Consider the following 21,388-nt stretch of genomic DNA (forward strand, 5'->3'; position numbering starts at 1 on the left):
CAGGATCGATTGGAGTGTGCCCACGAGTTCGCCAGGAATCAGCTACGGAGCGCAGGGGCGAGACAGAAGAGAAATTACGACGTGCACACCAAAGGGCAGCATTTCACGGCCGGGGAGCTGGTCTGGGTTTACAACCCCCAGAGAAAGAAAGGCAGGTGCCCCAAACTGGACAGCAAGTGGATGGGGCCCTGCAGGGTCCTCGAGAGACTGGGCGAAGTCGTGTACAGGGTCCAGCTGCCGGCAAGAGGTAGGAGAGTCGCCCTGCATCGAGATAGACTGGCCCCCTACCGGGGCACGGGCACCCCCCCAGGAGAAGGGGGTGAACGGCGCGGTAACCGGGTTGACAACCCGACTTCCCCCCACCCCGCCCCGCCCAATTCCCCCCCCCCCCGATGGACTATCAACCCCCCGCCCCACCCCACCCAACTCCTCCCCTGATGGACTGTCACCCCCCCGCCCCTCCCCACCCAAATTCCCCCCCGATGGACTGTCACCCACCCACCCCTCCCCGCCCAGGCGGGCCTGGAGGAGAGTAAGACCTCCAAGATACCTGAGAGACTTTGAGTGGTCACTCGGGGCGAGTGGGGAGGAAGGGGAGGGGCCACGAGGAAGCGTGAGTGAGACTTGTGTGTTTTGAGCTGGTTGTGAACTGTTCTTGTTTTGGAAATGTGCCTAGTGATTAAGGAGATTAAAGTGCGGTAACGAGAACCCCTCTGTCTGGTTTGTGACATGCTACAATACATTATCTTTCTAAAGAGTACAAAACTGATTCCTGACATTTAGAAAAAAGTCTTGTTTTGATTCATCCAACATCCATATATTTTTTGGGCGAGGACTTGAACCAGGAAAACTATATTTGTTCCCACGCCATATGAAGAAGAGACCCCAAGGAAGTTCAAATCCTGGCTAGGCACAGTGTCATACGCACTATTGATGTGGGCAAAATTAGATTTATGAGAATGCTACATACAGTGTGTTGCGTTTTATGCTATTTTGTGCATGTGACTGTGGTATTTTTCTTCCACAGGCTGGCATACCTTTTTTATTATGTTCTGTTAAATAAAATATTCCAGTATGCTACTATATCATTACACTGTACATCCAGACTGCTTTATGCAAATCTGCATGTCTCTTTTCCATTATATATGTTTAAATCATTCAATTGCTTGCTTGTTAGAATGAGAATGGTGGTTGAGGAGGCCAATCATTTCTACGGAGTATCATCAAGAACGGAGGAAACTAGTTTGAAAGTCACTTTTCTGAAGACATTCACATAGATCATTTACACATACATTTAATTTTGAGTGTGGCCAAATCCTATTTAATTTCAGACCTTAATGTGAGTTGCAAAATTCTTAGTGGATTTCAGAAGCGACAAAAATTCATAGGAAGGAACATTGTTGCATAGTACTTATTTTCTTCAAGAAAAATGTAGCCTTTCACACCTTCATATATTTTATACAAAAACTATGCAAAATATGAGCCTTAAATATATTGGTGGAATTACTGAATCATGAATTTATGATTCAGTAATTAATTTAATCATGAATGAATTATTATTCATGACTGGAAAGTTCATAATTTTTTTAGGCAAAAATGTTATTCTCTATCATGAACTGACTGTAATACTAAAGTTCCTAGATTGCCAGAAAGCTTTAGCTGAACAGATTCTTCATTTTGTCCTTATGCTTTTGTGTGGTGAAATACCCAAATACATTTTCTTTTCAGTAATGTGTTGGCACACTAAACAGCAACAACAACAACAACAATACAACTACCACTACTACTAAATCCTTAATCACTCCGTACTCCCCAGCTAGACCACTCCAGTCTGTCAGCTCTGGTCGCCTTATGGTTCCCTCACTACGACTAACTGGCAGTCGAGCTGCACGTTCACGCCTGTTCTCGTTCCTCAGTGGTGGAATGACTTGCTTACCACTGTCAGGACAGCAGAATCCCTCCCCCTATTTTGACGCAGACTAAAAACACACCTTTTCAAACTGTACCTTAGTCCTCCCTCCTAACCCCCCCCCCCCCCTTTCCGATATCCCTCTTGTCTAACCCAAAAACAAAAAAATTGCACTTACAATTACTGTATTTTTTGTTTAGAACAGCACTATACACAAATGACTAAAATATAAAATGTACTACTACTACTACTACTAATAATAATAATAATAATAATAATAATAATAATAATAATAAAGTCTTGTATAAATAATAAATCAATGCCTTGTATGTACTGGCACCTGTTATTTTTTTACTTTTAACAGGCAAATTGTTGTCTGTTTTCTGAAACTGATATCAGGAAGCAAAGCTACAGAACACTGCAATATCTTCTTCTAACTTCTGCAATATCAAATGTTTTAATATAAAAGACTAATTTGTTCGACTTAAAATTCCATAATCATTATCCCAATTTGCTAAATCTCCTCAAAAAGATCTTTCTGCTTTGGATGTCCTTCACTGCATTCCTCTGTGGAAGCAAGCAGGTTCTCACAGCGAAGAGAACTGAATGGGGCAAGCTGAAACTCAAAGCGACATAATTTGCATACAGTTAAGACCAGCAGTAGAGCCTTATTTCATTTCCCAAGGATAAAGCAGGAGCATAGGCCATTTTACATCACCTGCCAGAGCTTGTCAGGGCAGGAAGGCACTCTCAGCTGTCATCAAACTCTCCGTTTGGCGGTGCCCACACGTGTGGGGCAGGTTTCATGTGTCCCAAAATGCTGTACCTGCAGGGCTTCAACAGCTTTCTTTATTACCTGCTGGCAAAACCTCAGCTTTAAACACTCTCAGAAATAAAGTGACAGAGGTGGTGTCTTTTCAGCCTGCTCTCACACTAATTCGACGAGCGGTGACCAAATGTTCTGACCACTGAAATCAGCCTTTGTGTTCTGAAAACTGAACATCTGCCCCTAGCGGTTGAAGTTAACAGTATGTTCTAATTCCCCAACCAAAACTGAGGCACTCGAATACCTGCATAGAAAACGTTTTGTGTCTCTATGCTAATTAATATTGTTACGGTTAATGCTAATTGTTAATGTTGCAGCTCAACCCTAACCTCAAAAAATATATTTTCTTTGCCATTTGCCCACAGATTATGTGTAAATACATCCATTTTATATCTATTATATTTCTCCTTGCAATTGCAGAAGGTCATTGTGGGCTTATCCGGGATACAATTTCCAGGGCATGAAAAATCGGATCAAATCTACCCAAATCTACCCAGAAAGTACAATAATATTTTCTTTGGGTACAAATGAGTTTGCTTTCCAAGCAAAAAATGCACAAATCAAATATAAATGGCTGGCTATAGGCCACCGCCCCTGCAGTACCTTTTCAGAACCTTTTCATACCTTTATTTCTGAGAGTGTACTAGAGGAGCTGGCTAGCATCTGATGGCAGAAAAGAAGGAAGTGCTCGATTGAGGAGAACAATAATACTCTTTGGTGCATATGCTATGCAGCTTGGAAATCTTACAAAGCTTTAGTCATACTTGCAATTAGCTATAGCTGTTGGTTGCGTGTTAAGTGACTGTTTGGAGTGCTTCCTGTGCAATGTGCCATGCCTAGACCTGAATGACAAACACATTTGAATGTACTGCATATTTAATCAAATACGTTGTTTGTCATTGTTCTATACAGGTTCTGTTGAGCCATTTGTCAATAAAAAATCTCCATTGTTTTGATTGTGCTTAACAAACTACTGATGTCCCTTCCTGATTTAGTGCAGACTCCTGTAAAACCTGAAAAACTGTAATGAACCTTTCTGCCTTTAAGGAAAATTGTGACACCACAGATTTAGAGTTGGGGCAACTGCGTGTAAAAGAAGAATGTGTGTGTAAGAGTGTGAGGGGGTTGTGAAATAGCAGTTGATGAAGGAATAGCACTGCATCTTTCACTGCTATCCATTTGAGAAAGGTGATGTACACAATGCACCAACAATTTGTAACCATAGGCATCATGTCACCAGTTAAATATCGAGCCACCATAAGACAAAAGGATCACAAGCTGCCATACAACTAGAATATAAATCAGTCAGGTGATTCCAATAAGTCATATGAAATGAATGAGCTGCAATCATATTTAAAACCCAAAAACACAGAAAAATGCGCTCAAAACAAGCCAGTTTGCAGTGCATACAGAATATCCATCAACAATGTAGATTTCAAACTTCTATTCCTTTTGGTGGGAATGCCTCAACCGCACAATATTGCAGCACAGGCCCCAGAAAAAATAAAATAAAAAAGTGTGCATGTGGGATGTGTGTGACCCTAATCCATAGAATATCTCACCCCCAAGAAAAAAAACTAAAAAACCTGTTTTGCAGATAAATACCATGGGCCCTATTTTCCAGCCGGTGCCTGCATAGCACAGTCTTTCCAATTCATCACCTGCACCACACACATTGATCTGTGCCGCCCTCTCTTCACTGTATGAAAATGGCAACATTTAAGAGCCACACCCAGTGTGCCACGCACCTTGACAGTGACTGTGCCAATGCGGATTCAAATTTGATTCCAGAAAATATGGCCCCATAGTAAGACAGGCCACAACTGAAGGCATGGCTGGTAGATGCTGGTAGATGCAACTAAAAACAACAGGATGTTCTGCCCTGGCTTGTCTACTGATATTAATAGACATTGGTTTACTGTAATTCAGATATTTTACGCAGGTATTATGCAAGTCACATAGTGATGGGATGGCCTTTCGCCTGGTGGCAGGATGAGTTGAGATATCAGAATACTCCCTGCATGATCCAACACTTGATGGTTGTCATTTTGACATGAAAAAAACATGACAGAAAATATGTCAAGCTCCAAATGGAAGTACTGGAAGGGCATATTTGTTTAGCATTACTAAGTTTCCTCAAGCTTTGCATGAACGACATTTCTAATTCTTTTTTAGCTGAAAATCACAATTGATTGAAGACCTTTCCTGCAAAGGTCCATTGGATTAAAGTTAAAATTGGAAGGAAATCCAGATAATGGGACAAATGGGTGTGCTGGGGACTGTATCCAAACCAAAGTTCTGGTAATGTCCGGGGGGAAAAAAGTGGGTCATGCCAATTGATTAACAAAATTATGGATTAGTTCTGGTAGCTCTGGCCTGTTTCATTCCTGAACAACTAATAATGTAGTCTGGGTAGGTTTTCTAGGCCAACCAACTGCCTTTGTGGGGTGCTGGTTGGGGGATGAGTATATTAGCCAGTCTAGTGAATTTTCGATCCAGTTGCAGGAGGTCATGTGGTGAAAAGTCGGCCTCATCCTCATCATGGCAGATGCTGTCCAGCTCAGCGTCTGTGCCTAGCTTTCCTTCATAAGCGTAGACCTTGGGGCGGTAATCACTCTGCTCCAGACTGCGTGTCAGGGAGCACCACGGTACCTGCAAATGGAGACAGGGCGAATAACACAGAAATGAGGAAAAACACAATCAATGGCAATGGGTCTGACAAAAACTGAACTGGGAGGTTTAAGTCCCACATTTACAATGTTAGATGAATATTATTCCACTTTCTCTCCTCTGTTCACAGTCGCTGATTGCTCTCCTTAAGACACCACAGTGCTGCTAAAGTGTGTGTAGCGCTCGGCAAGCCATCGACTGCTTTACACAGTGTAGGCCACACAGCACACGAGCTGAGGCAGATTTTAGCAGTGGTCTCAAAGGCTGGCCTTTAACTGCTCCGCCGTGCATTTGCATAAAATTATAAAATGTACCTTTCCAAGCGAAGACCACAGGGCTTCATCTTCCTGGCAGAAATGTCCATTCGTAGAAATACAATTCTTTATTGGGAAGCTGAAATCCTGCCAAAGTGACAGAATTTTTTATACATTTAAAGACATCTCTTAGATCTCTGTCGTGTGAATGGCTAAAAACCGTCAAACACAGGATAGAGAAGATTACGTACAATCAAAAAACATTTCAGTAAACCATTTCTATGTTTGCAATCTAAAACAAGTTGAAGCAGAATTGAACACATCTTATTCACAGTGTAGGTGATGACAGTTTACTTTGACTAATGGACCTTACATCTTGCTGAACTGGTTGAAATCTGGACAGACCAGTGTTTAGATATATGGAAGAACAGAACATTCCAATCAGATACTTCAACGAACTAGGCATTGTTTACTTGACCACAATTGCAACAAACAATTCCACTGCATTTTAATTTGCATGCTGCTCACAGAAATGGTATGTAACATCCAAAATAAGGAACATATTTCATAATGCCAAAGCAGACCACAGTTACTTTTCAGTGTTGATTTTTGCTGAAATCACTGTTATTTTAATTCTGCATTTAATTTTATGTGAGAACAGAACACAATTTACATGACGTAAATGATTAGTCATTACAGCCTACGAATTTAATAAAAAGTAAATCAGGCAAAATAAAAAATTAACTCAATTTAGGCTACTTGGGTACGCAATAAGGTCCATGTATGTATTTACAGCACGTTCAATGAATGAATGAAAGCGGCTGCCTTGGCTCGCAATAAACAGACGGGTGGAAATCCCAACACTCTTTCAACTACATAAAACAGTGAACCATCAAATACCCCCCAGATTTCAGTGCCCATCAGTCCCAACATTTAGCAATAAAATCAAACAGTCCAAAAGTAAATTAAATCCCAAACCAAAGTGAAAATCTTTTGATAGCCTAACGGTATGCTGCTCCAAACGAAACGCATGTCTCACAATAAAACGCACTTTAGGAAAAAAAGATCCTTAACTTGCTGTTATCCACGCTAATTTGTTATTGTTCATGAAGGCGCGTCTGGCAAGTTGTTATTTTATGGATTCTGGACTTGCATGTGATTTATTGTGTTTGAGAATATTTGCAATAAACTAAGTCTGTTAAGACTGACACTGTGACTTTCCTGATTTGCCTACACTAATTGATTTCTGAACAGTTACAGGAAGTGTTGAACAGTGTTGGCCCATTTTAAGTGTAGCCTTTTACTTTATTTCTAAGAATAAAATTCTACACCAGAAGCCTAATAAGAAATAAAGGCCTGCCTCGAATACAAGCCTGCCCCAAATAAAGGCCTGTGCTTTGAGCAGCCTAAGTAAATAAAAGACCCCGGACACAATTTGAGGATTTACGGTATCCATATTTTTGTAATTTCAGTTTCAGTTTGTAGTTTCAGTTTTTTATTAAAAAATCCCAAATGATGACGCATTGGTAAACTGCACTTCCTCCATTTTTTTAAAATGAGAGGTTTGTGCATGACAATGACAACATGTTTACCACCAACCCAACAGAGCAATGGCAAGAATGATAATATGTGGACTTACTGGATTTTCTTTCATCTGAATTGCCTGTCCTAGTCCCTTCTCCTTTGAAAGGTTATCAGTCTGAATAAGGAGGGGTAGAGAGGGAACCTTGACGTAGTTAAAGCATACAATGTTATATTAGAGACTGTACAACCAGTGCTTTTTCAATGTACCAGTGCTTTTTCACTGTACATTAATCATCCCAACTCCCAGAGAGTCAATTCTTATTTGAAGAGGCCTGGTGTGGATAACCTTTTGAAACCTGATTAACTAATGAACTAATCACGGCCTTCAATAATATTGCAAGCCTTGATAAACTAAATCAATGTACATGCACAATTCCCATTATAAGATTACATCGGACACCTGTAGTTTAGAGCCACATCACCATTCACCAGCCATCTATTAATTACATACATTTTTAGTCCTTATTCAATGCAATTAAAGTATCTACAGTGACACCTTGAGGAAAAGGATTGAAATACAGGGCAGGATTATTTTCAGGAATACTACTTGCCCTAAACATGTTAAACTGACATGAACTTAATTTAAATTGAGAAAAAAGTCACCTGACAGTCGGTTCCAAGTGCTTCTACATTGAATGAAAGCCAGCTCTCTTTAGGATCTTCCATCATTAGAAAGGTGCGTGTCTTACAAGTGACAGAGACTGACATCAGCAGCAAACCTTAAAGTGAAGTATAGACACTTTAGTTGTACAATATTATAAATAAAATAATATTTAACTCATTATATATTAAGTCAAGATATTACACTAGAATACTCAAAAGGCTAAAATGGATTAGCATACATATGTACAAGTTTGATATATTTGTATATTTCTGGTTGTTAAATCAATTTAAGCCTTGACATTTATAGACATCTATTGTATAAAGAATGATTACAATAACAACCTCCACAATATTACCAACAATGTATAATTCGGACATGGCTGAAAAGGCTGAATAATTCTAAAAATGAATTATTATTAAAAGGGAATTTTCCAATTAGCTGAGGACCCCAGCTTTGGATAACACTGGTCTGTCATATACTTGCAACCACTCCGTGTTCTGCAAGCAGCTATGCACAGCATTTTCACGTACGGCACTGATGCAGTCGGCAAGTCTCTTACCTAGTAGCAGAAATGTGGAGAAGAACATGATGGCCATGGCATTGCCACTGGCTCTGGTGCCGGTAGATGCACGGATCAGACAGTTGGGTGTCACAGAACAGTTGCACGTGGCGACTGAGAGTTTCTGCAGAGAGAAGCGTCCCTGGAGGTCATAGACCTTCAGCTGCAGCTGGTGAAGCCCTGTATGAACCCGGCTCATCAGACTCAGGTTCACTGCGGTCCCTTCAGGAAAGGAACATCAATTACCATCATATACTTGCATTCTAGAGGAAATGTTTGAGAAAGCATTTTACGGGAGATTACCGTGAGTGGGGGAGACAGTCCATTTCCCCCTCCCCTCCCCCTGCAGCTCAAACTGAAAGGGGCCGCTAAACGGATGCTCGTCCAGGTCAAAGGCGCTGAGGGTGACCACGGACGGAGGCACCGACAGACACACAGAGAGAGCTGTCTCACGCAGCTGGGGCAATTCATCATTCTGGTCCATTATGTGGATGATGAGAGTTCCTGTGCCAGTCAGAGGGGGCTTGCCTTCCAATAAGGAAAATAAGAAAATGATTACGTCAGATCCGACACCATTTTTCTTCAGATGATTACAATAATGGCAATGACCGTCCTACCTTTATCGACTGCATGTACAGTTACAGTGTATGTGTTGTTCACCACGTGGTGTGATTCTCTGTCTAATGTCCCAGCCGTTGTAATTTGGCAGGTTTTGGGGTCCACATTCACCCAGCCCCCAGGGTCAGCAGCTTTCATGTACCTGTGAAAGAAACACAGAGGGGATATTTCCATTAACCGACAATGCCTTCAAGAGGAAATTGCACAAAACAGCTTTTTATTTGTTCATTTCATAATTTGTTGTGCATGATTAAAATCACAATAGAATATAGGCCTAATGATATCCATAGAGGAAGTCTCACACAAAGTCACTTGAGAAGAATCTGTCACGGTCCTCTGCAAATAACCTTCCCAGAGGGTATCCGATCTCCTTGTTCTCCTCCACCCGGACCTCCTTCACCCTTTCTGTGAATGCTGGGGGGTCATTGGCATCCTCCACCACGATGGTGAAGTTCTCAGAGAGAGGACTGGCCACAGATTCGATCACCTCCCAGGGGCCTGTGGAAGTCTTCCTCGTCACCTGGCAGAAGACATACGGCCTCTCGTTCTCTACGCTGATGGACAGTCGTCTCTCTGAACCCTCTTCATAATCCAGAGGCTGCAGGCACATAAGAAAGGAGAAACTAATTAAATTCTGATGGTATATGGTTGTAGTGCCATTACTGTTGTAATCCATCAGTTTATCAGATAAACCAATAATCACATTTTCTGGTTTGATTGAATATTTCAGTATATGGCCCTTTGGGTTATTAGGTCTCGCTATTATAAATGCTCATGTGTTTATCCTATGACTAGTAACTGAAAAATGTAGAAGTACATTAAATCACTTTACATGGCAAATAATTTAATACAACTTCACGTAGCACATATCCCAGACACTGGGATATCTAAATATATTTCTTGCATAACACATCAGAACATTATAATGGTTTTACTATGAGTACAAAAAAAAGTGTCCATGCTCATGAGATCTGAAGATGTAAGACTAATTACAATCTTAAATAATTTAAAGATGTGATAATTTAGTGTTTTTTCTCATTGGATATATTTCCTAAACTCGTAAAAACAAGGCTACTTACATATTGTTTGACACTGTTCTAAGCCAAAACGTTTTGATGATAAGAAAACTTCAAAAAAAAGTAAATTAGGGTCATAAAAAATCTGTTTATTTTCCTCATTATTGACCAGACCAAACAAATTAATTTCTAGCTGAAACTGTTTTTATTCTCCATTTGACATGAGGCAGTTCCCACATGAATTTGAAAACATACAATGAATTTGTATACTGCTGAAGCTTTTTCCACAAGGTGTCACAATTGCACCGCATAGAAGCACATGATGTGCGCACTCAAACTGTAAATTCAAATAAGTAATCTACATATCATGAATGATCCATTGACTGCATTTATATAGTACATTTATCCAAAGTGCTTTACAATTAATGCCTCTCATTCACCCATTCAAACACACACCAACAGCAAAAGGTTGCCATTCGAGGCCCCAACCAGTTTGTCGGGAGCAATTGAGGGCTAGGTGTCTTGCTCAGGGACACTTCAACGCACGCAAGGTGGGGGATCATATGCACTTTTTCCCAATTTTTCATATTTTTGCTGTCTGTATCCTTATGGATATGTTTGCACAAAGCCTGGTAAACATGTATAGCATCTCGATTGTTGTATACAGTACATGCAACTTTGACTTTAGAGGATACTTATTTTTTTGCCATTTTCTCCTGACGATGATTACATCATTTTCACACCCTGCCAATTGCTATGTACATTTATGATTATTCTCATTTATAAATATTTCATCTAATTCTCATATTGACATTACAGTACATGTATGATATAAATGCATAACATAGATTCGGGTTAGGGTTAAGGTTAGGGTTAGGTTGCTACATGTGGTGTTACTATAATGTGGTGTTAGTGGTGTTATATGAAGTGGTAAATCTGAACCTTAAATATCAGACAGCATAATAAAAACAAATTCAAACAAAAGATAAAATAAACATAAGTCAATAAAAAACTGAAAAATTGGCATTGGATTATACCTTGAACACTAATTAATATTACGCGGAAAATAGGAACTCATGGAAAGCACAACCTAACATTTTATTATTAGGATTTCATATACACCAGTTATATAGTTAGGCCTATTGTATATATTGATTAATATTATACTTAAATATACACCAATACTATAAAATGATTGCTTACTGAACCATTCATGTCACTGTAACATCTTACCTTTATAACTGTCAGGACTCCGTCATTGTTTTTGGGGTCAGTTTCAATCTGAAAGTTTGCTTGCTTGTCTCCCTTTATTGTGTATTTCACTCTCCATGCTGCAGTGCCCTCTGTGTCTTTATCTGTGACATGTATTCTGAAAAGAGTCATCCCGGACTCCCTCTCTTCCACTCGACCTGCCCCCTGAAACGATGAGGGGCACAACCCAGAACATCAAAACCAGCTGCTATTGGCATTTATAAGTTCTGTGTCTGCACTTTTGCCATAGAAGGAGAAAAAAATCATAAGGATAGGCCCCAGATACAATCACTGTTTAAGGCCATATAGAATTCAATAAAGCCAGACTGCAGGTTGAATCACACAACCTTAAAGGCCAAAAAAAGGGCAAGTGAGTATTTTTCCCGCCTCAAGAACTTTAAGATCCTCACTGTTTCATTTTTTTGCAGAAACGAAGAGGCGAGAACCAAACATTTGCAACGGTATAATTTATGATGAAATGGTTATTAGGGCAGAGTATCTCACACAATAAATTAAATCACAACCATGGCTGTCAATCATTCCCTGAAAATAAATTAGCGTAACTGTTGTAGCAATGAGTGTTTATTGAGATAAAGCAGCTGGAGGGTATGCCCTTACACAGTTTAAGTGCACTTGACTGAATGGCTCTGTGAGCCTAGGGCATTCTAAACTGAAAGCTGAGGTGTGCCAGAGCCTTACCGTGCAGCCTGTAAGGACAGGCATGTAGTTGTTTTTGTCCTTAATGTGAATGATGACAGTGCTTGAACTTGAGAGTTGAACCGGTTCCCCGCGATCCTTTGCTTCAACCAGAATGGTGTATTCAGTAACTTTCTGAAAAGAAAGGTTTACTCATTGTTTTTGTCAGTATAGGACAGTTAAATACAGAGATATTTTAATATTCAAAAACCATGTGCAATAACCTTTTATTTACATTTAATGTGTTAATTTAGCAATAAAAAGATGTATACTAATTTCCCTCCCGATTCTTGAAATTGAAAAGTAATAAAATTGAACTCTGAATAAAATATCTTTTGAAACCTTGAGTGCTGTTCTGCTGGAATCATGACATGTTTTTTCTGTAATAGATACATAATTACTTTGGGCTCACATGTCTGATTGACAGCCTACTTAACAGATGCACAATTTATTGACAAAAATAAATGTCCTACGTACTGTAGCTTCTAAGTGGTGAAAATAACTTTTTTCAAGAGAGAAAAGCTAATTACTAAATATGGTCACTAGCATAGCACTTGCTTTGGTTCATAATAAAAAATGCAACTATTAAATTAATTATCAAATTAAAATGATCATTTTGATGACAGCCTCCACCAGAATGTTGAATATATCATAGTAATGTTTTAAGATTTCTGGTTGCATTTAAAAAAGTACAATAAATGAAGAAATAAAGTAAACTACAGTGGGTCCCATGACCACAAAGGACACTGGTCACTGTGTCCATTCTATTCATATTTTATCAATTTGGGTTTAATTCAGGTGAAGGGACAAATAATGCATGTGTTATTTTAATGTTATGCCTTTTCAAGCCATCATAGATTATATATATATTTTTTTTTTTCAATAATTATAAAGAATTATAAATCAATTCTTCCAATCCTATAAATCCTTTTTTTACATCACATACATGAAGCTTAATGTCTTACCTATATTCACAATGCAATGTAAAAGTCCATCAGGGTATTGAAGCTGCTTCCACAGCTCTGTACTCACCTCATAGTATAGACAGCCTTTGAAGGATATGACCGCGTTATCCCCCCTTTGCTGAATGAAGAACTCCACATTATCCGTGCTGGGAGTGACAGAAATGATCCTGAAATCCAACATTGAATTGGATGTTTCTGGTTTGTCTTTATCGGTGGCCTCTACCATAACCAGTGCTGTCTCTGTCCGGAGGTTGATAAAAGGAAAGTTTAGTTTCGGGAAATAACCAAATATACTTATAAATAATTGCGCAGGTATCACATGCTACAACGTGCATTAGAAGATGTTTTAAAAATTGTATATAAGAAAATGAATGCATTAAAAAAATTGTATGGCACTGCTTAGCAGGAGATTGTTCCAGCGTATGGAGGTACTGAATTCTACAATGCCAGGGCAACAGGGCTGGCAGCCCCACAGCATGGTGCATCATTTCCTGTACCATTTCTAACGGAGGGAGGATTTCATTCAGGCAATTTGTGATAAAAAAATATTTTTTAAAAGCTATGTTTTCAAAGCACAAAAATGTATTATAAATATGAAAATGGTTTGCCCACCATGCTGTGGGCTATCTGTATGTTGATGTCACCAGGTGAACGCCATGTACCTTGAGCTGTTGATCCTTCCACTGAGGTTTTATACACACCCCTGGAGAACTGTGGAGGGTTGTCATTTATGTCTTCCACTTGTATTGCAACAGCCAATCTTTGATTCACCACACCAGATTGTGTTATCACTTCTAATATGAGCTGCAAAAACAGAGGCAGATTAAAACTTGTACTACCAAGCGGTTGTACCGGATGTCTAAAGGGGTGAAAATATAGGTCGAGAGACTACGTTAACCCCAATACAGTTATCTGGATATAGCCTGGCCATGTCCTAATCAGGTAGAAAACTTTCACATTACAACCAAATGCAGTCACCTGAACACCTAGACGGATTAATTTTCTCCAACTTTTCACCCTAGAAATGTTCACTGGGTATGCAGTATGTGTCACAGGACTGTTAATAAAGATGCATGTAGCCATGCTTGTCATCCAGTAGAACACATGCAAAGCCAATCCAGTCTAATGTTTGGGTAGTACCTCAATGCCATTTGTGCAAATGATAACGATTGTACACTTTTGCCATTAAGCTCAACAAACGTCACAGCAGCATCCTGTAAAATAATTTTACACTTACACATTCTGTGGAAACATTTGAAGGAATGTAAGCGTTAGTTTTCTTACCGACATTGTGTCATTCTTTAGAATTGTTAAACGTTCATAGTCCAGCCTCTTGTTGACATAAATGTCTCCAGTGCGGCTGTTCAATGTAAAAAGGCCTATGGGCTCCTCTGTCACTCCTGGCCCTGTGAGTCTTAAGACATCCCCGTGTTCAGTGTCATCAGAAATCTAAATGAATCATAGTGCACAAGCACTGTATTTATTCTCAAACGTACCATTTGTAATAATGTATATTTCTCTTTGCAGACTAATGTAATGTTATCCATTACATTTTACATCTCATGTTTGTTTCTCTCTAACACTCTGAAGTACTGAATATTCCTGTAATGTAGACATACAAACCATGAACACAATTTAAAGCAATCATGTTGCACACATACTGTGCCAAGCAGATAAGGATAAGTGCCCTGGTGTTCTTCCTCAATGGTGAATGTGTTTATGATCCAGGCTCTCTTTCTGCGTGTTCTGCTCTCCGCGGCAAGTTGCTGGAAGACATATTAGTTTTGTTATGAATCAGTCCGCTCCAAAATAATATAAAATAAAATAAAATAAAATAAAATAAACCAACCCACCACCTATCGTTCTATGACACAGTTTCAGTGTATAATTTAAAATTATTCACAATTATTTATAAAGTAGAAACACATTGATTGACTGACCAGCGTCACAAGAAGGATTATAACTGCAGATTTCATGATGCCTCAAACCTGATACAGACAGGGTCATCTAGTGCAGAGCGACTGCCTCAGGCTGCTCTCCTGACTGAGCGAAGAACCAGCGTGCCAGCAGTGGCTGTACTTATGAGGAAGCAAATCACACCGAGACAACTGGCACAAAGGACACAGATCTGTGTGTGGGTGTGTGTGTGTGTGTGTGTGCGGTGAGTGTGTGTGTGAGTCTGCACCCATGTGTGACAAAGAAACAGATGAAACCTGAGAACTAAAAAGGGAAGCGAAAGTGTGCCTGTACCTGTGTATCTCTAATACACTCAGTGAGCAATTTATTAGGTATTTATTACTTATTTTATAGACTTCTACTGCTGTAGCTTATCAACTTAGAGTTATGACGCGTTTTCTGTTCAGAGTTGCTGCATAACACTGTTGTAATGTGGTTATTTGTGTTACATTACATTACATTACATTACATGGCATTTAGCAGACGCTCTTATCCAGAGCGACGTACAACAAAGTGCAAATTAAACACAAGAACAAGTGCAAAGAGGACCTGAAAGGACAGTATAGTCCTAGCGTAAACATGCAGAAAATCAGAACCCTTTAAGAGTACAATCAACTTTCAAACTAGCATGCCACAATTGCAGCTAGAATACAAAAAATAACAATACCTATACAAGTAACAATATCTATACAATCTATACATAAGTGCCATTACAGTCTAAGGCTAATCATGGTGGTGAGTTGGGGAGGGAAAGGTGTAGCCTGAAGAGATGGGTCTTCAGTCTGCGCTTGAAGGAGGTCAGAGACTCTGCCGTTCTGACATCCACCGGGAGGTCATTCCACCACCGTGGGACCAGGACAGACAGCAGTCGTGAGCGTGAGGTGCAAGTGTGGCGAGGAGGAGGCGCCAGATGGCACGAAGTGGCAGAACGGAGGGGTCTTGTTGGTGTATGAGTCTTGATAAGGGATTGAATATATACAGGCGCTGATCGTTTAACTGCCTGGTATGCGAGCACCAAAGTTTTAAATTTGATGCGAGCCATAACAGGCAGCCAGTGGAGGTTGTGGAGCAGGGGGGTGACATGTGAATGTCTGGGAACATTGGATACCAGACGGGCTGCAGCATTCTGGATCAATTGTAGGGGTCTGATGGCAGATGCTGGAAGGCCAGCCAGCAGAGAATTGCAATAGTCCAGGCGGGACAGGACCATTGCTTGAACAAGGAGCTGAGTGGAGTAGGTGGTGAGAAAGGGTCGGATTCTCCGGATGTTGTACAGAAGGACCTGCACGCCCGGGTCACCGTAGCGATGTTCTCAGAGAAGGATAGCCTGTTGTCCATCACCACTCCCAAGGTTTCTTGCACTAGGGGATGAGGTCACTGTGGTATCCCCTAATGAGATGGAGAAATCAGAGAAGGGAGAGGTTAAAGCAGGGATGAAGATGACCTCTGTTTTACCTGGGTTGAGCTTTAGATGGTGGTTGCCCATCCAGCTCTGGATGTCTCTTACTGTCACCTTCCTGTTAGCTTTGACCCGTCTGCCTATTCTCCTCTGACGTCTCTCATGAAGGTGTTTCTGTTTGCAGAACTGCTGCTCAGTAGATTTTTTTGCACCATTCTTTGCAACTAGTAGAGATTAGTGTGAGTGAAAATCCCAGGAGATCAGCAGTTTCTGAGATACTCAAACCTCCCTATCTGCCACCAACAATCATTCCACGCTCAAAGTCACTTAGATCAAATTTTTTCCCCATTCTGATGCTCTGATGCATTGCACTGCTGCCACACAATTGGCTATTAGGTAATCGCATTAATAATTAGGAGTAATAAAGTTAAAATGTTCCTGATAAAGTGCTCCATGAGTGTGAAGTCCAGCATTGAAACATTTTCAACTGGGATCAAGCACCATCACAATTCCCTTCTTTTGTTAATGAAATACCTCACTTCACTCGTACAAAGCCTTATTTTTAGATTCTGCAACCACTGGAAATAAGCCTTGACTGTTCATTTGGAACGGCACATTGCAATTCCTGTCACATAGACTATATGAAAGTCATATACAAGAATGGTTTGATGGTCTTTTTATGTCTGTGTTGGTTTCAAGTTAAATGTGAAAAAATTTGAAACATTTTTGTATTATTGGGCCATTGCTAAGCACCTTTTTTGGGTGTGTGTTCTTACTACTTTTCCATTGTTGATTTCAGATTGAAACGGGTACTGTATAGCAACAGCACTGGAAAAACACAATATTATGATATAAAAACTACAATTCCACAAACACAGAAATATGCAGACAGAAGAAAATCTAAGGAATGTCTCAGGTAATAATAAGGTACACTACTTCTCAGGGAACAGGATTAGGAAATTAGTACAAATCAGATTTTAAGTAGAAAAAACAAGCTAAAACAAGCATTCATCTCTTCTGAACAAAATCATAACAAAAGCTGTTTAGAATGGGTGTGAGCAAAGATAAGATCGAATTTCTGGACCACTGTACGCATACAGCTTTCCATAACAAAACGTGCTGACGTGTAAGACAAAAAGGTTATGGCATTTCTAATTTCTGTGGAAATGGGTTCATGCCACCCACACATATTTCAAAAGAACAGTAGTGATGGGAGAATGAGATTAAGAAATAAATATGCCTTATTTGAAGCAATCATTCTGGTTCTGTGGTGACCAAAAACCTTGAAACAAGTGCAAACAAGTCAATGACCCAGTATTCTTTTGTAAGTGCTATTTAAGATGGTGTCAGGTTCTTATTGTTCTTGTTGCCTTATTATACGGTTTTTGATGACCAAGGCAAGAGGAACAACTAACATAACAGGCAACTTTTTTTCTTTTGACAGCTCCACTCTTAATGAAAGGTTAAACAAACAGAATAATAGGAAGCGCCACTGGAAACAACCTAATGTCGTTTCAATTTACTCTTTTGAAATATCCATGTAAGAAACAGCGCAGGATGAGACAGCACTGTACCAAATTCTGTTGTAGGATATTTACTACTAAGAATCATCAGACACATTCAAAATATATATGCTGTCAACAGTGACAAGCAATAGGATTTCCATCAATTCTAAGAAAGAATACACTACTAGACATTAGAATACAGAAACTAGATGTTTATCTGCTGCGGAGGGAACAGGACTTACAATGATAAACCCTAATCACATAAAGAAGAATATAACAATGTGCAATAAGAAATGTCTCCTTTTTATTTTTTTATTTTTTATTTTTTATTTGACTTACTCTTGTCTTATATAGTATTGTATTGTTTTGTATGTACATCTGCACTGTTTTTACTTGCGCTAGCCTCACCTTTATTATTTATTATTTATGTGTATTTTTTACTTGCCTGACTGGAAGAGAACGCACAAGAATTCCAATGTACCTGTACTGTATTGTACCTGTGCAAATGGCAATAAAACTCTATTCTATTCTATTCTAGAAGCGGGACTGAGGTATGCGGGCATTTCCAGGGAAAGGGCCACCTGATCCTCTAAGGGCTTTCACAAGAGTGTACGGGTCCAGCAAAAGAGGACTGAGAGATTATTGCGCTTTGCTTGCTAGTCAGAGTGAGTGCTTTAAATGTTTAATACTCATTGTAGCCTTTTGAATTAAAATCATTTAGTGTCTAATAGTGCATTCTTATATTATATTACTACTGTTAAGATGAATACATAAACATGTAACATTTGTTACACATACAAAGCCTGTGCTTTTGGCTTACAGTACGTCATTCATTGGCAAAATGACGACTGTTTTGTGAATTTCTAAATGTAGCATATTATTTTTAAATAATTTGAATTCTTGTCCTATTCCTAATTCTTAAAATACTGGATTTTTTGTTGTTATTGTTGAAATTAATCTTTATAACATATTCATCTGTGCGGTAGATGCTTGATCAAACAGAAGATCAAATGTTTTTCCCACTCTGTCAGTGACAATTATATTTAATTAATTTATATTTCCAGGTAGTATTGTTGGCAGAATGGGTTTTTTTATTTTGGTGAAACTGATTGCTTTTTAAAAACAAGCAGTTGTTTTTCTAAATGATATGCTCTTTGATTAAATGCTGTAAAATAACAAAGTTATAGTTGCAGGCTGATTTTAACATGGCTTCAGAGAACTGGACATCAAACACAATTACATAAACTGACAGTACAGCACTATAAACTCAGTGGGTATGGCAGCAACTAAACGCGTAAAAAAAGGCAGACATGGTGAAAAGGTTCAGATGTTTTTCAGACTAAATGTCTGATTGGGGAAGAAATGTGATCTAAGTGACTTAGACCGTGGAATGATTGTTGATGTCAGACAGGGTTTGAGTATCTCAGAAACTGCTGTCTCTAAAAACATCCAGTGAGCAGCAGTACTGCAGGCAAAAACACCTTGTAAATGAGAGAGGTCAGAGGAAAAGGGCCAGACTGGACGAAGCTGACAGGAAGGTGACAGTAACGCAAATAAAGGAACACCTTTATAAAGGTGTCCCTCCAATTTGTTGGCCTTTTTTGTCCACACATGAAAAAAATGGATGTACACTGTAGTCCAAATGGCTTTGGGGATCACAACCTGTGAGGTTTTTCAATAAACAATTCTGACCAGTCTACTCATACAACATTGAAGTTGTTATATTGGCATTTATGCACTTTATCCTACATAAAATGACACTATACAGTAACAATCTAATTCAACAGTAGCTATAAAAAAATACAACTAGTTTTTAGGATGCAAGCTAAATAATCATGCATGTTTCAAGCTTGAGAATAACAGTCTATTGCATTAATATTTTTAGTCTAACTGAATTTTCTGAATATACAGTGCAGTCCATAAGTAAGTGTGTAAGTAAGAGGTAATCAACAATACCTTCTAGAAGAAACTGCACAAAGCTGTTGTTTATTTATAATGGGTATAAATAAATACACAATTAAATATAGCTCTGTTGAAAAATCCAGCTATGGCCAGCTTGAAGCAGGAGGTACACTCTCTCTGTGTGGAAATGGCATAGTTTAAATTCATAAAATTACATTTTATTACTTTTTGTTGAAAATATCTTATTCTTATGTCATTAATAGGGGAGACCGAAGGTGCTGTACTTTGGTATCAAAATGTTCCGTTTTGGGGTTAGAGTTCACCCAAATGCTCATTTCATGAATATGCCACACATCATTGAAGTGATGTTTCTCATGTCAAAAAGTGAAATTTCAAGTCATTGATGTTTTTCTTCTCTACTACAATGCTATTAAATTATCTTCAAACAATTATCAACATCAAAAACTGTGAAGGGAGGGCTATCATTTCTATAGGCTTTTCTTTCGCAAGGTTACAACAGGTGGTCACTTGCTACAATTCTAGCAAAAATGCACTGTTAGGGATGGTTGTCACATTTACTTTGGGGTTGGTTGTCACACGTCATTTTTAATGTGAAATCCACAGCATGTCTACATGCCTACATATTTGAAATGTTATCTGGTTATGTCCCTCAAAGACATGTTCTTTTTATCTAAGCAGTACCTTACCTCATTGAGAATTTTTCTATGAAAGGTTGGTGATAAAACTGTGTTCTAAATAAACATCTTTGTAATAGATATTTCAAAGTATTTATAAATGTTTTTTACTAAAATCTTTTTTCACAGGGTTGGTTGCCACAAACAGGTTGTCTTGGTGAGGTTATACATTTTTCTTATATTAATGCAAGAGGATAAAAGGTATACATACTATTACCTAAGACGGTTGCATTAGTGTGCAAAATGATGTGCTGAAATCGAGTGAGTCACAGGTGAGTAAAAATTCGATAGACTTGGTAGACTACCTTACCGAACTCAGCCGCAGCCAATGCCTGACGTAACTCTTGACAAATTATTTCAACGACATCTTTTAAGATGCACACGTGACATTTTCAAGAGCTGTCTTGAAATTGAATCCGGAGAGGATCAATTAATTAAAACTGACGAGTGGGGGAACCAGCGTGAACTGGCCCCTCTGAAAAATGAAATAAAAAAGGTCGACCGACGATAGTGAGTGACGACGGACTGTCCGCCGCTGCGCGAAAGCAGAGGGATGCCGAAATAATGCAACAGAAGCAGAAAAAATCCTAAATCCTAAATCCAAACCGTGGGGAAGATGGTGTTGACATGGTGTTTCCCCCAGTGACTTGAAATAATTTAATAAAACATAGCTTTTTAGTTAAAAAATAAATGATTAAAAAAAAAAAAGCTTTAGGGAAACTCACCCCTGTTTCGTTGAAAAGCGCACTATATGTGCTTACTCAGTCCTGGGTCTTGAATAAAGTCGAGTGCGTCGCCTTGTGGCAAGATTGTGAAGTGCTCTTTTCACCAAATGGCTTCCGCAGAAACTAAATTTTAAAATGCCCGGTCTACCATACATTGATACTGCCCTACTCAGTTAGTGCCCCATAAAAATGTAATCTCAACAGAGGCGCCCCTACAAGCTCTTGGTGGCCTATTGCATGCTCGTGTGCACAAC

At 39.2% G+C, this 21,388-nt stretch overlaps 1 protein-coding gene across 4 annotated transcripts; it reads right to left on the bottom strand.

Annotated features, from left to right (window-relative positions):
- Positions 1-1,397: 1,397 nt before the first annotated feature.
- On the bottom strand, positions 1,398-21,221 carry LOC133109865 (cadherin-like protein 26). 4 transcript variants are annotated; one of them, XM_061219578.1, is made up of 16 exons: positions 21,135-21,221; positions 14,893-16,297; positions 14,614-14,718; positions 14,237-14,401; positions 13,615-13,756; positions 13,020-13,192; positions 11,991-12,122; positions 11,274-11,456; positions 9,327-9,622; positions 9,024-9,166; positions 8,710-8,934; positions 8,407-8,619; positions 7,847-7,962; positions 7,299-7,385; positions 5,720-5,806; positions 1,398-5,387 (listed from the first exon to the last, which is right to left on the bottom strand). In XM_061219578.1, exons 2-16 carry the CDS (start codon positions 14,926-14,928, stop codon positions 5,157-5,159), a joined length of 2,334 nt encoding a protein of 777 aa, XP_061075562.1. In that variant the 5' UTR covers positions 14,929-16,297; positions 21,135-21,221; the 3' UTR covers positions 1,398-5,156. The 4 variants fall into 4 exon arrangements, with proteins under 4 accessions (XP_061075562.1, XP_061075563.1, XP_061075560.1 ...); XM_061219579.1 differs by having other exon boundaries at positions 7,299-7,358; positions 8,407-8,628; positions 21,135-21,219; XM_061219576.1 differs by having other exon boundaries at positions 8,407-8,628; positions 21,135-21,218.
- Between the last annotated feature and the right edge of the window lie 167 nt (positions 21,222-21,388).

Source organism: Conger conger, chromosome 14, assembly GCF_963514075.1.
Source record: "Conger conger chromosome 14, fConCon1.1, whole genome shotgun sequence".
NCBI lineage: Eukaryota > Metazoa > Chordata > Actinopteri > Anguilliformes > Congridae > Conger > Conger conger.

Bases quoted from the DNA above. Each gene is read 5' to 3' on its own strand.
- LOC133109865 (XM_061219576.1), bottom strand. From the start codon at position 14,928: ATGAAATCTGCAGTTATAATCCTTCTTGTGACGCTG. The intron at 5,807-7,298 runs GTAAGTCCACAT...TCACTTTGGCAG, and splicing joins TTCAGATGAAAGAAAATCCA to GATTTCAGCTTCCCAATAAA. The intron at 5,388-5,719 runs GTACATTTTATA...CTCCATTTGCAG, and splicing joins TGTGGTCTTCGCTTGGAAAG to GTACCGTGGTGCTCCCTGAC.